This window comes from Lactuca virosa, chromosome 8 (genome assembly GCF_052849685.1).
Source record: "Lactuca virosa cultivar CGN04683 chromosome 8, Lactuca_virosa_CGN04683_v6, whole genome shotgun sequence".
Lineage (NCBI taxonomy): Eukaryota > Viridiplantae > Streptophyta > Magnoliopsida > Asterales > Asteraceae > Lactuca > Lactuca virosa.
The window spans coordinates 74,623,985-74,641,303 of record NC_136433.1 but is presented as its reverse complement, the minus strand read 5'-3'; the positions used below and the strand labels follow the sequence as shown (position 1 = coordinate 74,641,303).

The 17,319-nt window shown below is 38.0% G+C and overlaps 1 protein-coding gene across 1 annotated transcript; it reads right to left on the bottom strand.

Moving 5' to 3' along the window:
• Nucleotides 1-216: 216 nt before the first annotated feature.
• On the bottom strand, nt 217-2,084 carry LOC145130494 (uncharacterized). The gene is made up of 5 exons (XM_079065284.1): nt 2,000-2,084; nt 1,420-1,601; nt 1,267-1,318; nt 953-1,026; nt 217-633 (listed from the first exon to the last, which is right to left on the bottom strand). Exons 1-5 carry the CDS (start codon nt 2,082-2,084, stop codon nt 217-219), a joined length of 810 nt encoding a protein of 269 aa, XP_078921410.1.
• Between the last annotated feature and the right edge of the window lie 15,235 nt (nt 2,085-17,319).

Below are 17,319 nucleotides of genomic sequence, written 5' to 3'. Positions count from 1 at the left end.
TGTAATATTTTGAGAGAATTCACTAAGAATCAGCTTACAGTTGTTGAATAACTGCTTTACAGGCTGTTCATCTGACCATGGAAAGGCTCACGCATGAGTGCATCGCCATCAAAGCATCAGTAAAGTTATATAGACTTCCGCTAAGATACTCTTTTATATACTAATAATTTGTAATGTTTTGTAAGACTTATATTTTAATAAATAAAAATGAAAATTTTACCTTTGAAAATCCGGACGTAACAGGTGTTTCCCTGTTTCTATCGACAAACGAGATAGGTTCACAGTTCCTTTTATATTGACAAATTTCTCATCATGGAGCAAAGAGTGATAATAGATATCAAGTTGCCCATTAAGATGCATCCTTTCTGAATCGTAAAAATCATTTTTGTATATCTTACTTAACTTTAACAACTTTGATTTATCAAACCTTAAAAATGAGTCACAAGGACTCAAAGCCGTCATGTTCTCTATCAATTCCTTACCAACTTCACTAAATCGATCTTCACATTCTTGAATTTGCATATCCAAAACCGTGTTAAAAATCACAACTTCGAAATGATGTTGGTTAGTTATATTGGTCCTACAATTTCTTGAGGTAACATAATATTCTGACATTTCCACAATTCCAATACTCTACTTTTCATAAAAAAGCACACATCTTCTTAAAAATTTATGGAAACCCATATTTTCTCAAAACTAGCAATTCTTTTTTTGTCCCTTTTACTAATAAAGCCGCTTACAAAATATCATGATCTTTTTTTAAGATGCTTTGATAAGGTATCCGTGAGGCCTATAAATTCCAAAATCAAGTGTAAAAGAAACACGAAATCAAGTGTCTTGAAATATGACAAAATATCATTTGCTTAATTACGATTAGATAAACTAGACCCTTTCGTCTTTGACATATTTAAGTACATCAACAACTTCTGCAAAACAAATTCATCAAACTTACTATTGTTCTATAATGTGAACCTTTTCTAGTATCTCCAGCTCGAACAAGAGAAATCTTTTGATTCAACCCTCTTCCTATTTCAGTTTCACTAATACCAATTTCAGCTTCAACTCTTTTTTTTCTGCATCTCTCGTGTCATATTTTTTTCTTACAAGAACCACAAACTACAGTAACCACCAAATCTAGTTATTCAAAGAATTATTCAACATCATCATGTTTCTTTGCTACCGCCACAACCACTAACTAAAGTTGATGTGCAAAACAATGAATATAATGTGTGGAACTATTTTGTCTTAATATCAAATATTTCAAACCGTTGAAAGCACCACTCATATTATTTGCTCCATCATAACCTTTCCCCCTCACCTATTTATTTTGCAAAATTTTAATAAAATATATAAAACATAAAACAAAATCAAAAATATTTAATATTGTAATAAGGAAATAAATATTTTATGATTTATCACCCGAACCATACTCAAGTTGTTGTCAGGATATACATAATCAATGACGTCTTTAAGTGTCAAAGGAGATGTATCCAACACATGAACAGCTCCAATAAATCTTTCCTTTATAATCCTAAGTCTATCAACATATCTCAAAACTATAGTTGTTTGTTCTTTTTTGGAAACATCACCAGACTCATCAACTAATATACCAAACCAATTTCATCACAAGTATATTTGATTATCTCTTTTGAAAACCAATTGAAAATATCTTTTTGAATCGCTGGAGAAGTCAAATTTTCATTTTTTGGAGTATTTTCTAAAGTAACATTAAAAATTATCTCATTATCTTCTTTAATCAAAGATAAGATTTCAATGAAAAGTCTTTTATTATTAGAAATTTAGGACTCATCATGACCACGAAAGGGTAATGTATTTTCCGATAAAAATCTACAACTACGAACTATAACACGTAATCAGAGTTCATAATTACTTTTCTCAAGTTCTGTTTGCTTACGAAGGACTTCACTAATAGATTATTTTTTTCTCAATAGCAAATCACACTTTTGTGGTGCCTTTTGGTGATAACTTTGAATATTACCCAAATGTTTCCACAATGATTTTTTACTCGAAGTTTCAAAGCTTTCGGTTTCAAATCCATCTCTTCCATCTTGTTCCCCTACCATGTCTCCAAACAAGTAGCAACACAAACACTTTGTCTTTTTTTATTGCTATACTCTAGCCATGAAAATCATCAAATCATTCCACAACAAAATCTATTAGCTTCTTACCAACTAGCTTTGATTCAAAATTATGCCCCTTTGGTTGACAACATCCTTTAATAAAATGTGCCATTCTTATTTCATCCCTTTGATTAGGATGATAAGATGTAATTTTTGGCCTATTCCCCGGGTCCGAAGGAAGATCATTCGAATCAAAAGTTTATGGAACTTGTGGTCTTTGACTAGGTTCATTAGGTTATGGTCCTTTTGGAACTTGTGGTCTTTAACTAGGTCCATTAGGTTATGGTTCTTGTGGAACATGTGGTTTTTTAGTAGGTTCATTAGGTTCTGGAACTTGTAGACTTTCATTAGGCTTATTTCTTTTGGAAGTTCCTCCACCATTGTCATCTAATTGTCTTTTGAAAAATTTGCTAATAGACCCCTACAATAAAAATATTTCAACTATAAATCTGATTTCAACTTTCAACAACAAATAATCACTAACTATAACCCTAAGTCCCTAATTAAACAAACCTAATTGCTAATTTCTATTTTTTTCAACACAATGAAAAATAATGAAAATTTGAATTGACCTAACAATTAATAACATGATTGAGTTAATTGGCTTACTTGTTTCATTGTGCAAAGTACGGGAAAGCTCACAGCCAAAGCTAGATGGCTGGAGAGGGGGCATGGGTCTCAATCGATGCTTTTGATTTCTTTAATCTCTTTCCGTTTTTTTATTAATTGTAAACAAGAATTAGGCTATGTATTATTTCATTAACAGATTTGGGCTTAAACATTTTGGGTTAAATTATAAGAGTTGGGTATTAAATTTGGACTTTAAACATTTTGAATTTATATTTTAAAGGTAGCCTATATTTTTTTCGGGGTAATAACGCAATATAAAAAAATCGAAAATATTTATGCTTCTAAACGAAATTTGAGGGGTAGCACATGCTACCCCGGTCATCATAGTGAATCTGCCAATGTGTTACAAAGTACTCTTAAGGTAATCTATAACCAGGTTAAACCATGATTAAAATGCATTTATCAAACAAGCTCTAAATATGAAAAATAGTCTTCCTATTACCCATAAAATCAAGTAATTAAATGAGCCAACCTAATCTAATTAGGTTAAATGATTGGCATGATTTTATAACTCTATGAGCAACTTTGCTCATATAAAAAATTTGGTATATGAAATATATTAAATCGTATTTCATAAAGACCTTTTCATTATCACATGATCGTCACTTAATTTGCATAAACGAAAAGGTTCTCATTAAAAATGAGTCGAGCCTCCTGATAAGGACACACGGACACAAACAATGTAGTTTGATTCACTTGGACATTTTATCGAATAAATGTAGGGAACAACATATCAAAGTAACTTCCAACAAAACTTATGAAATGTATACATTAGTTTATAGTAGAGGGAGGACATAAATCCTTGACAACTAAGTGTGCTTCAAAACTAAAAAAGAAATCCTTGACAACATATGTAGAAATAAATATCCAAACGAACTAGGAAACAACTATTAGAATACAAAAATTAAATTATTTTGTACCAAACATTGAAAATCAGAATTCAAAGGGCAAAAGCAAATGAACAGAAGATTAGGAAATTTGTTGTTAATCTGTACATCAAGATTGGGAGAAAAATATTGATTGTGATACCTTGAGTCATAAATTGGAGTCGATGAGAGTTTAGGTGACGAATCATACTAACTGATGAAGCGATGATGACTTATTATTACAAGTTGTTTGAGATCAACAACTGATTTCCTAAAAAAATGTATTTCTTCCTTTCATTTCTGATTTCGACCTTGACTTCCCATCTCCAATGTTGTCCAATTTAGTTCTCGCCTCCAAGCTCCAAGCAACCGATGACGACTATTGAATGTTGGTGGCGGTTGTTCGTGCTACTTCTTGCTAGGTGGGAGGAGAATATATGAGGAGGGGTTTGGAGCATGATTGGATTTAAGATGGATTCCACAACTTAGAAATTAGGGAATGTGTTTTTATCCACGAGAAGACTTGAAAGTATCATATTTTTTTTATTCATGAAACTAAAACATAACATACATTTTTATATGTCATAATCTTTCTTGCAATCTTTCTTAATAGATGACATAGTTTTACGATAGAGAAATACATATGTCGTAATCTTTAAGATTTTCAAAAACATGATATTTTTGGTATGATATACTCTTTTTATTTGTTCATAAAATTAGTATATGTCGTGATTCGTATGTTATTAAAGGATTTTTCTCTTGTAGTATATGTGATTTCAATTGAAATAATAAATTTCACACCTCACTTTAAACGTTTCTAACAAAATTATAAGATATTTCACAAAAAGTCTATGTATATGGGATGGAGAAGCTTATCCGAGCACCATGGCTTTTTAACCAAGCACTTCATTTACTCGATCGAGGAACAACGATATTACTCGAGAAGGGGCTAAGGTAACTCAACAACTGCCTAATGACAACTTAACATAATGCAATGAATCTTCTCTCAAGTGCAGTGGAAAATCTATAACCAAAAAGCACATAGTTCCTTATTTAAATAACACTAAAACGTATAGCAAACTAAAATATACTAGTAGCGGGTCGGGTCAAAATATCAACGTTTTTAGAATTGTATCTGACAAGGTTTTGTAGTTTGAAATATATTTATAATCATATCTTAATCAAAACTTTCTAATATATCTTTTTCACATGATAAAACTTCACAGTGGGTCGTTATGCAAAATCATCGTGCCGCATGTACTCATGGATATAATTTGACGGAGCGCAAAACCCAAAAGTGTAGGCGACAATTCAGTTGTGGGCTTTTGTTTATTATTATTATTATTATTATTATTATATTTTTTAATGGATTGGGCTAATTTTTCTTGGATAAATTTTAAGTTGGTTTAGGCATTGTGTTATTTTATATGGGTTGTAATATACAAATAGCTCATAGGTGTTCAAAAATCTTATACATATTTTTGCAAAAAAATATTAGGTAGTTCCTTCGTAAATTATAAAGTGGTTCCCCTAAATTTTTTCAATATAATTAAACTTATAATTAAGATAATTAGGTGGGTCCTAGAACCAACCTTGGTATACCATGCTACGCCCCTAGTGCATTAGCTCTTAAAAACTTATGTATCTTAGGCTCTTAACATGGAAAGGATGTTGGAGAACAACAAATCATCAAAATATTTCTTTACCCATGTATTGTACTATTATTCATTCTAAAGTAAACTCCACAACTACCTAAAGACAATTTAATAATGACTTAACATAATGCAATGAATCTTCTGTCAAGTGCATTAGCTCTTAAGCACTTATGTATGTTAGCATGGGAAAGATGTTGGACAACAACTCATCAAAAGATTTTTAACAAATTTAGAAGAGAAGAACTGTTGTTTTCTTATTAATTAATTGAATTACAAAAACCTTATATTTATAGGGTAAAAAAAAGACTTGTAATGTAAAACCAAAACCTAAACAAGGAAATATTAAATGTTAAGTAACCTTGATCAACAAGGAATGTGAATAAGGAAACAGGAAGAAGCCAACATCTGGTATGTATCTCAACACTCCCGTTCAAGTTCGACTGTAAAGATCACAAACTCTCAACTTCTTACGAATAAATAGGAAACGATCAGCACCAAGTGGTTTGGTGAATATATCAGCAGTTTGAAACTCTTTTCGAATATGGCAAGGCTTTACATAACCACTGTTCACTCTTTCACGAACAAAGTAACGATCCATATCTACGTGTTTTGTTCTTTCATGAAAAACCGAGTTAACTGCAATATGTCGAGCAATCTCATTGCTACAAATTAAAGGATTTGCATCTTGTTGGTGAGCATCTAAGTCTTGTAAGAGCCATCTTATCCATAAAAATTCACAAAAAGTGTTAGTCATTCTTTATATTCTACTTCTGTAGATGAATGAGCTACCACACTTTGTTTTTTGGTTCTCCATGAAACCGGTGACTCTCCTTAACTGATGAAATATCTCGTACATGATTGTCTAGTTGTGGGACAACTCAACCAGCTTGTATCACAGTAAGCGGTAAGTTTAAAATCACCGGTGGAAGGTAAAATAACCCTTGTCCAAGTGTACCCTTCTAATAACTTAAGACTCAGAAAGTTGCATCCATGTGGGATTTTTTTGGTTCACATAGGAATTGTGAAACATCCCAAAATTCATGACCAAAAATTTCTTTTTTAATTATTAAATAAAACCATAGTTATCAAAACCTCTCGTCAAAACAAAAGTTATAGTATCTCAAAACATCATAATCAGAGTATCCATATCAAAAACATATGTCAATATATAAGAGTAAACATCGCATGCTACAACATCATGGTGTGTGCAACGCAATTATCTTGAGCTCTTCCCTTTTCTACCGAAAGTACCTGAAACCAAAACAGAAAAATGTAAGCACGAAGCTTAGTCAGTTTCCCTAAACTACCACATACCATACACATAATCACATAATCACATATAAACATATTGTGGGCCCCACCCCTTCATCGGGCCCTGTCCGGCATCGAGCAAAGCTCGGTATACATATAAACATATCAACAAATACACATAGAATAATCACATAACATAAGAATATAAACATTCCTCGGGCCCCGCCCGACATCGTACCGTAATCCGGAAAGCATACAAACATTCCTCGGGCACCGCCCGACATCGGATCGTAATCCGGAAACATATAATACTACACCGGGCACCGCTTGGCATTCGAACTTAGTACGGAATACATACAGTCATAAATATCGGCCGGTGTGACAACCCAAAATTTCAATCGTGTACAAACCATTCAATCCAAACAAAGTTAGACTTGTTCCTGCTAACTTCTAGCACTATTTTGAGTCTATTTGAGCACCGAGCCTAGTATATCCAAAGAATGAGTTATAGGAAGTGTCCATTGAAGTTGTAAACTATCAAGCAAACCATAAACCCTCTAAAGAGGTGTTTACGTCCAGGAACCATGAGTTTACGGCCGTAAACCCATGGTGGCTGTAAACACCATGCTATATATATGTTCCTTAGTCATTTTTCCTTCATTTTCACCATTCCAAGCCCAAGAATTCGGAATTCTCTCTCAAGGATCTTGAGACTTTTGCTTCCAAACTTCAAAAATGTAAGTGATTCCTTCCCTCTATGTGTTAATACATCTCTTCTTCTTGATTCACTCTCGAATTCATCCATAAATCTCATCTTTTGAGTCTAGATCTTCAAGATCCTCAAGAACACCAAGAACACTTAAGTGTTTTGGGCCGAAAACACCCCCATTTGCCTTCAAAACGTAAGTACACTATCCTTAACTTGTTGTATACTTGAATCAGTTGTTAAACACCTTGTTAACATCAAGAAATCTGGAACAAAAGGGTGTTTACGGCCAAGGCAATCTCCCTTGGCCGTAAACCCTAGTTAGTGGTGCAATGTTGCCACAACTCCTTCCTATGCCTTGGATCTAAGTCTAGAACACCTCAAGGAATAACATAGGACCTTAAACACACAAAATGGTACAAGATACCATGAGTTTACGGCCGTAAACTCATTGGGCCGTAAACCCATGGGCCGTAAACTCATTGGGCCGTAAACCCATGGGCTGTAAACACTTTGGGCCGTGAACCCATGAGCCGTAAACTCCAAAGTGAGGCCCTACAACCCTTAGATACAACCCTTTTGCACTTCTAGCACTTGAATCAAAGTGTTTTCCATGTCCTAGGGTGTTTATACTTGCTTAATTAGTTGTTTAATCACTAATTAGATACATATATGTGTCATTATATGTTAAATAGGATCCGTGTGTACTCAAGTCCTCACTTGACACTTAGCATCCTATCCAGCACTTCCATCCAAACCACTCACTACAGGTGAGTTCATACCCCTTAATTAACCTTTGAAACGATTTTAAATGATTTTATGGGGGGGATACAAGTTGAAACATTCTTTTATTATATTAATCACATGTGATTAATAACTAGAACGAACAGAAAGATTTTCTATTACTTTCAAATTGTTATCAAACTTATGGATTTCAAACACTTCAAAATATTTTATTAAACTCTTTTAAATGCTAAATCCTTATCAAACTCTTTTAAATTTATATTATTGTCAAACTCATGTCTATACAGATATATTTATATAAGTAAGATTTGAAGGACTTAGGACTGATAGCTCACTTTATTTCCTGTTCCTTGTTTGGTTATGGACTTAGAGTATCCTGTTATTTGTCCAAATGTCGTTAAAACCTTAGTTATATATCATATATATATATATATATATATATATATATATATATATATATATATATATATATGTGTGTGTTTAGATATAAAAGCTTTTACTTCAGTTCAGTACCTTTGGGTAGCAAAGGCATACAAACAACATTACTAGTAAACTATAATAGGTATAGTTTAAGAGATTACTACTCACTATTACTAGTACAACGAAGCATACAAGAGTCAGTACATTTATAAGACATTACAAACATACTATAACGAAATATAATACACACTAGTCACTATACAAGAGAATATACTATTACACTAGTACAGAGAGAACATTACTACACTATGACTTACTATACAAACATTAGAATACGATAACTAGAATGTGACACACTATTCTCGGATACAACAAGACCGTGTTGTATCATTTTGTAACCAGAGTCTCCTAGAGGGAGAGCGGGCATTGTGTGTATAGATCTATAAGGGACAGACACTCCCACACCCCGACTGCTAGCTACAGTCCCAGCTGATAAGGCCAAGGGGTGACAAAATGTCACCTCACTACACATGACACCGGAGGGTCATCAATCATTCAGTCGTCGATCAGCATGGTTACATACGAGTTCACATTTAAGCCTTTAATTAACCAACTAAAGATTAAAGACTACTTTAGACTCCCCGAGGGGTATTGTACATTTAATACTACCTAGAGTCTGAATTTTATCACTTTATAGCCAGCAGTGTTACTGCTGAGGTAAAACATTATTTTCCCTATTACATTTACTTTGTGATCTTCTCACATATTCATAAATGTTTAAACTATATTTAGTTAATAATAGTCATACTTGGGGAAATACACACTTTTACACGAAACAAGCATACAGAACATTGATGCCTTGGTAGAAGGCCACTTTTAGTAGACAATATAGGATTTTCTAGGAGATACAATTATTCACTACAATCATTTACATTGAAAACTTACAAACATTTTCTTCAAACTTACAAACATTTTCCTACAAGCAATGACACTAAATACTTATGAACTCACCAGCTTTAATGCTGATAAACTCCTTCAAAATAACTTGTATTCTCAGGTCATCAGTAGACAGGTACCGATGAAGCTTTTGAGAAGATGGAGCACATTCAAGACTCATCTTTTATTTTGATTCATATTTTTGGTGTCTTATAAACTATACAGAACACGCTTGTATTAAAATTATTCTATTAATGCAATGGATGTTGTTGCTTGTTTACTATTATGCATTGTTATGATAATGTACATGACGTCCTCCGCCCCAGAACGTTTCCGCCGTTCCGGTTTTGGGGAGTGACAGATTGGTATCAGAGCATTGTTTATAGTGAATCGAGTATATCAACCCATAAAAGATATACAAACTATAAACACAACCGGATTAAAATACTCTGACCAAGAGTTTATACTTTTAAATAATAAAATATTTAACTAAGTATACCTACCTGCATTCATACTAAGGTTAGTATCATACTAGAACAGAACAAAAGTATTACGATTGTTGAACAACACGATTAGGCTTAGAGACATATAGTCAAACCGGGGAGGATATAGCCTGATCAACTATATTTTCCAAGGAGTGACTAGCATGTTCCTAAGAGTGGTTGTGAGGTTGCAACAAGTCTAAAAACTTACCAACACTACTACAACGAGAACATTAGAACAGAACATAAACTTAAAATACTATAGGAGTATTTTGTGTTACTAAATTACTTATGTGCAAACTAAAAAGGTCCTTATTAGTATGTCAATAGTTGCTGAGTGGATACACTAAGGTTACATGTAACTAGGATCCTATAGACTTAGAATCCGTGACCTTTGCTTTACTTCCTGTTCCTTGTTTGGTTGTGGGCTTAGAGTTAGGGTCACTGATTCGAAGGTCTATCCTGTTTTGATTACATGTAACTGGTATGCACTATGCAAGCATTGAAGTAACTAGTAAGGATCGTCTTATAATTATCTTAATTAGTACGTCTATTATTATAAGATTCTTATACCCCCTTTTTCTCGCATAGATAACATGGCTGGCTTCCATCTCCCCGACGATCCGTATTTTCCCAACCAAGACAATGGTGGGTGGCTTGATGAAGAGCCAAAAAAGGACCATCCAATCCCTATGGATGATCACCTCGCAGAAGGTTTGTCGGATGGATCTGACTCCAAACCAGAAGTCAACAACCTACCCCAAGAGGGTCAAGTCCCAAATCACAACCCACGACCGGCATTTCAAGGTCCCACACCTATGTGGGCAGTAAGCTTGAACAGATGGAGCCACGAGCAGGGTCAGCCTTTACCCTTCAATGGGGATCGAATCTTTTACAATATAAGCGAGGGAGGCTCAGCTGAACGAGTCCTGCCCATCATGGTCCGTAGGATTGCTCGGAATGTCGAGCAAGGCCGAGCAGCCATCGACAGAGTCATGAAGATTGACGCCAACTCTGGCATTAACACAGTCCGCATTCGCCAACTCGAAGAGGTTATGGAAAGGACTGGGAGAACCAATGAGGCTCTGCAGCAACAACTAACTGCATCCCGAACTAAAGTCATATAACTTCGAGTGCGTCAGAGGGCGCATGAGCGACATCTTCAAGAAGTTGTACGTCAGCTGGCAGATCTGAGGGTTCGCCCGAGGGATACCCGTCGCCGGTAGAATATGTCGACTCGTCTTTTTCTTTTGGGTTAAGGAATAGCCTTTCTTTTCTATGCCTATGTAGCACTTGTCTGTAAATTATTCCTATCTTTCAAGTACTTTAACTGGATTTCTAAGCTGTCAACATTTTCCCTTATGGCTTGATGTAAGACCTACTGTTAGGTCATTTTTCCCGAACTCATTTACATCATTAATACCAGTAATATTGGCAGTTATCTAATCTATTGGAAAGTCTTTACTCTTGTGTTTCCCTACTCTATTGTTATGTCCCTATCTGATGGTTGGACTATGGCGATTTAGTCCATGAATCACTCTCATCATACTTACAATTGATTCTTACTACTATCATCATCCCTATCAACTTTCAGTAAAAGATTTCGCCTCGCAAGTGTCCGACCAGAGGCACGCCTGTAAATCAAACTCCACCACCACCACCCCCTCCGCAGTTCGATGCGGTGATGTTTCAGGCAGCTGTGACCGCAGCCATGGCTCAAGTAAATTCTGGTGGTGCTAGTGGAGCTGGAACGGGCACCAACTCTATCCATGGTGAAATCTAATCACGTATACGGGAGTGTACATATAAAGACTTCATCAGTTGCAAACCAACGTACTTCAACGGAACCGGAGGGATCATTGCATTGTCCCAATGGATCGAAAGAACGGAAGAAATCCTTGAGATGTGCTCTTGTCCTGAAGGAAGCAAGATAAAATTCGCTGCCTGAACCTTCACCGAAAGGGCCCTAACATGGTGGAATGGCCATGTCAAATCACTCTCACTGGTAGCAGCTAATGCTATGGGCTGGGAGACACTGAAGGATCTAATGGCAAATGAGTACTACCCGAGAGGCGAAGTTCAGAAACTCGAAGAGGAACTATGGAACCTTAAGATGAAGGGTTCCGACATAGTGGCTTATACGGCCAGATTCAGTGACCTGGTGACTCTATGTCCCAACATGGTCCCCACCGAAAGCAAGAAAATCGAGAGATACATCTGGGGTTTGGTGCCCCCGTATCGAGGGAACGTTCTAGCATCGAACCCTGCGACCTTTGATAGTGCCAAGGAATTGGCCCAAAGGCTTATCGATCACGAGCTTCCTTCTCCTCCAACAACAACTACAACTGCTGTCTCAGCACCAACCAAAGCGGTCGACAACAAGAGAAAGCGTTGGGACCGAAAGAAGGGCAAATCAACTCAGCCCTCTTCCAAGAACCAACAGGTTGTGGCTGTTCATGCTACCACAACTCCTGTTGCCCCTGTACCAGCAAAGCCATATGCAGGGAGCCTACCCAAGTGCACTAAGTGCAATTTCCATCACAACGGCCCTGCCGAGAACTGCACTGCACCAACTGCGACCGGAAGGGCCAAACTGTCCGATTTTGCAAAGCACCATCCAAACCCATCACCCAGGTCCCTGGTGCAGGAGTAAGCCAGGCCTGCTACGGGTGTGGCGAGACAGGACACTTCAAAAGAAACTGTCCTAAAGCTAGGAATGCGGAAGGAGCATGGAGACTACTCGCTATTGGCCACAATGAAGCAGTAGCAGACCCCATAGTAGTCACGGGTACATTTCTCCTCGATAACTCATATGCATGTATCCTATTTGATAGTGGGGCAGAGAGGAGCTTCGTGAACCAAAAATTTAAACACTTACTTAATCAAGCACCGCAAGCACTAAAAGAAACCTTCGTCGTAGAAATGGCTAACGGAAAGACAAAGAGTTCTAACGAAATTTACATAGGTTGTACCCTCATACTAGATAATCATTCATTTTCAATCGACCTCATACCCGTGGCGATCAAGAGTTTCGACATCATTGTGGGCATGGACTGGTTGAGTCTTTATCGCACCGATATTCTGTGTTTCGAGAAAGCAGTCCGTCTAAACCTACCGAATAACGAAACCTTGTTGATCTACGGAGACAAACCCAGTACACATCTTCGTATCATCTCGTGCATGCAAGCCCAGAAATACCTACAAAAGGAATATCGTGCGTTCCTTGCTCATATAGTCGATGTGAACCATAAAACAAAAGACCTAAAAGACCTCCCTGTAGTACGCGACTTCCCCGACGTGTTTCCAGAAGAGCTACCAGGTTTACCTCCCCAACGTCAAGTCGAATTCAGGATCGACTTAGTTCCAGGGGCTACCCCCGTAGCCAAATCGCCCTATCGTCTAGCACCTGCAGAGATGCAAGAACTGTCCGGTCAACTTAACGAACTGATCAGCAAGGGCTTTGTAAGACCAACCTTCTCACCCTGGGGAGCACCGGTCTTATTCGTAAAGAAGAAAGACGGATCGTTTCGTATGTGCATTGACTACAGGGAACTTAAAAAGCTTACGGTCAAAAATCGTTACCCTCTTCCTCGTATAGACGATTTATTCGACCAACTGCAAGGGGCGAGCTACTTTTCTAAGATTGATCTGAGATCCGGGTATCACCAGTTACGGGTTCTTGAGGAGGATGTTCCGAAGACAGCCTTCCGAACTTGTTACGGACACTACGAGTTCGTAGTGATGCCATTCGGATTGACTAATGCGCCCGCAGTATTCATGGACTTAATGAATAGGGTATGTCGTCCTTACTTGGATCAGTTCGTCATCGTTTTCATCGATGACATACTTATCTACTCTCGAAGTAAGGAGGAACATAGTGATCATCTGCGACAAGTCCTAGGAACCCTAAGAGCAGAGAAGCTCTACTCAAAGTTCTCTAAATGCGAATTTTGGATCCGAAGAGTCGAATTCTTAGGTCACGTGGTTAGCGAAGAAGGAATCCACGTGGACCCTTCCAAAATTAAAGCCATCGAGAACTGGTCGGCACCAAAGACGCCTACAAAAAATCGTCAATTTCTAGGCCTCGCTGGCTACTACCGCAGGTTCATACAGAACTTCTCTCGAATTGCGAAACCTCTTACGACATTGACCCAGAAAGGTGTGGCCTTTGACTGGAAAGAGAAACAAGAGAAGGCATTTCAAACGCTAAAGCGAGCCTTATGCACCGCACCGATACTATCCCTCCCCGAAGGGATAGAAGACTTCGTAGTATACTATGATACATCCAACCAGGGGCTCGGCTGTGTTCTGATGTAATGAGGTAAGGTCATCGCCTATGCCTCAAGGCAGCTGAAGACACACGAGGTCAACTACACCACACACGATCTCGAATTAGGAGCAGTTGTGTTTGCCCTGAAGATCTGGAGACACTACCTGTATGGTACGAAAAGCACTATCTTTATAGACCACAAAAGCCTACAACATATATTCAACTAGAAGGAGCTCAATGTGAGACAACGACGGTGGGTCGAACTACTCAATGACTACGAATGCGAAATTCGTTATCACCCGGGTAAAGCCAACGTAGTAGCAGACGCCCTAAGTCGGAAAGAATATTCTGGTCGAAGAGTCAAGTCATTAACTATGACTATCCATTCGCATCTGTCCACACAAATTAAGGAGGTTCAGCTCGAAGCCTTGAAACCTGAGAATGTGGCGGGTGAATCCCTGCGAGGGATGGATAAGAACTTGGAAGTCAAAGGTGGCGGAGCTTTATATCTCATGAACCAGATCTGGACACCGAGACACGGTGGCTTCAGAGACTTGGTCATGACCGAAGCACACAACACTCGTTATTCCGTCCACCCAGGTTCAAATAAGATGTATCTGGATCTTAAAAAGTTATATTGGTGGCCTAACATGAAAGCAGAGATTGCTACCTTCGTCAGTAAATGCCTTACTTGCGCCAAGGTCAAGGTCGAATACCAGAAACCCTCAGGTCTACTACAGCAACCAGAGATACCAGAGTGGAAGTGGGAGCAGATCACAATGGACTTCATAACCAAGTTACCCAAGACAACGGGTGGACTTGATACCATTTGGGTCATCGTCGACAGATTGACCTAGTCTGCGCACTTCCTACCCATCAAAGAGACTGACAAGATGGAGAAGCTCACAAGAACATACATTAGGGAGATCGTACGACTTCATGCTGTTCCTAAATCTATTATCTCCGATAGAGATAGTAGATTCACTTCGAGGTTCTGGCAGTCACTACAAAGCTCCTTAGGAACGAGGATGGACATGAGTACAGCTTACCATCCACAGACCGACGGACAAAGTGAGAGGACTATCCAAACCTTGGAATATATGTTGCGAGCCTGTGTGATCGACTTTGGGAAGGCATGGGATACTCATTTACCCCTTGTCGAGTTTTCCTACAACAACAGTTATCATACGAGCATAAAGGCTGCTCCATTTGAAGCCCTCTATGGCCGGAAGTGCAGATCCCCTCTGTGCTGGGCTAAGGTGGGTGACACTCAGTTAGCTAAAGGACGAGTTCCTGACAGCACTCTCACGGGTCCGGAGATCATTCGGGAAATGACAGAGAAGATCGTTCAGATTCGTGAACGATTGAAAGCCTCTAGAGACCGATAGAAAAGCTACGCAGACAAACGAAGGAAACCCTTGGAATCTTATGTGGGAGACCGAGTCCTTTTGAAAGTCTCACCCTGGAAGGGCTTGATACGTTTCGGAAAGCGTGGAAAGCTAAATCCAAGATACATAGGGCCTTTCGAGATTCTCGCTAGAATCGGCCCTGTAGCTTACAAACTCAACCTACCCCAAGAGCTTAGTAACGTACATCCTACTTTCCACGTCTCGAACTTGAAAAAGTGCCTATCCGACGAGACTCTTGTAATCCCACTCTACGAGATCGAGATCAACGAGAGCCTCAACTTCATGGAAGAACCCGTAGAGATCATGGACCGAGAGGTCAAGCAAACGAAGCAAAGTCGTATCCTAATAGTGAAGGTTCGCTGGAACGCCAAGCGAGGACCGGAATTCACTTGGGAGCGCGAGGATCAAATGAGATTGAAATATCCTCATCTTTTCGCTTAGTTATTTGTAATAACTTAGTTGCTTAAACTCTAATTTCGGGACGAAATTCCCTCTAACGGGGGGATGATGTGACAACCCGAAATTTCAATCTTATACAAACCATTCAATCCAAACAAAGTTAGACTTGTTCCTGCTAACTTCTAGCACTATTTTGAGTCTATTTGAGCATTCCGAGCCTAGTATATCCAAAGAATCAGTGATAGGAAGTGTCCATTGAAGTTGTAAACTATCAAGCAAAGCATAAACCCTCTAAAGAGGTGTTTACGGCCAGGAACCATGAGTTTACGGCCGTAAACCCATGGTGGCCATAAACACCATGCTATATATATGGTCCTTAGTAATTTTTCCTTCATTTTCACCATTCCAAGCCCAAGAATTCGGAATTCTCTCTCAAGGATCTTGAGACTTTTGCTTCCAAACTTCAAAAATGTAAGTGATTCCTTCCCTCTATGTGTTAATACATCTCTTCTTCTTGATCCACTCTCGAATTCATCCACAAATCTCATATTTTGAGTCTATATCTTCAAGATCCTCAAGAACACCAAGAACACTTAAGTGTTTTGGGCCGAAAACACCCCCATTTGCCTTCAAAACGTAAATACACTATCCTTAACTTGTTGTATACTTGAATCAGTTGTTAAACACCTTGTTAAAATCAAGAAATCTGGAACAAAAGGGTGTTTACGGCCAAGGCAATCTCCCTTGGCCGTAAACCCTAGTTAGTGGTGCAATGTTGCCACAACTCCTTCCTAAGCCTTGGATCTAAGTCTAGAACACCTCAAGGAAGAACATAGGACCTTAAACACACAAAATGGTACAAGATACCATGAGTTTACGGCCGTAAACTCATTGGGCCGTAAACCCATGGGCCGTAAACTCATTGGGCCGTAAACCCATGGGCCGTAAACACTTTGGGCCGTGAACCCATGGGCCGTAAACTCCAAAGTGAGGCCCTACAACCCTTAGATACAACCCTTTTGCACTTCTAGCACTTGAATCAAATTGTTTTCCATGTCCTAGGGTGTTTATACTTGCTTAATTAGTTGTTTAATCACTAATTAGATACATATATGTGTCATTATATGTTCAATAGGATCCGTGTGTACTCAAGTCCTCACTTGACACTTAGCATCCTATCCAGCACTTCCATCCAAACCACTCACTACAGGTGAGTTCATATCCCTTAATCAACCTTTGAAACGATTTTAAATGATTTTATGGGGGGGATACAAGTTGAAACATTCTTTTATTATATTAATCACATGTGATTAATAACTAGAACGAACATAAAGATTTTCTATTACTTTCAAATTGTTATCAAACTTATGGATTTCAAACACTTCAAAACATTTTATTAAACTCTTTTAA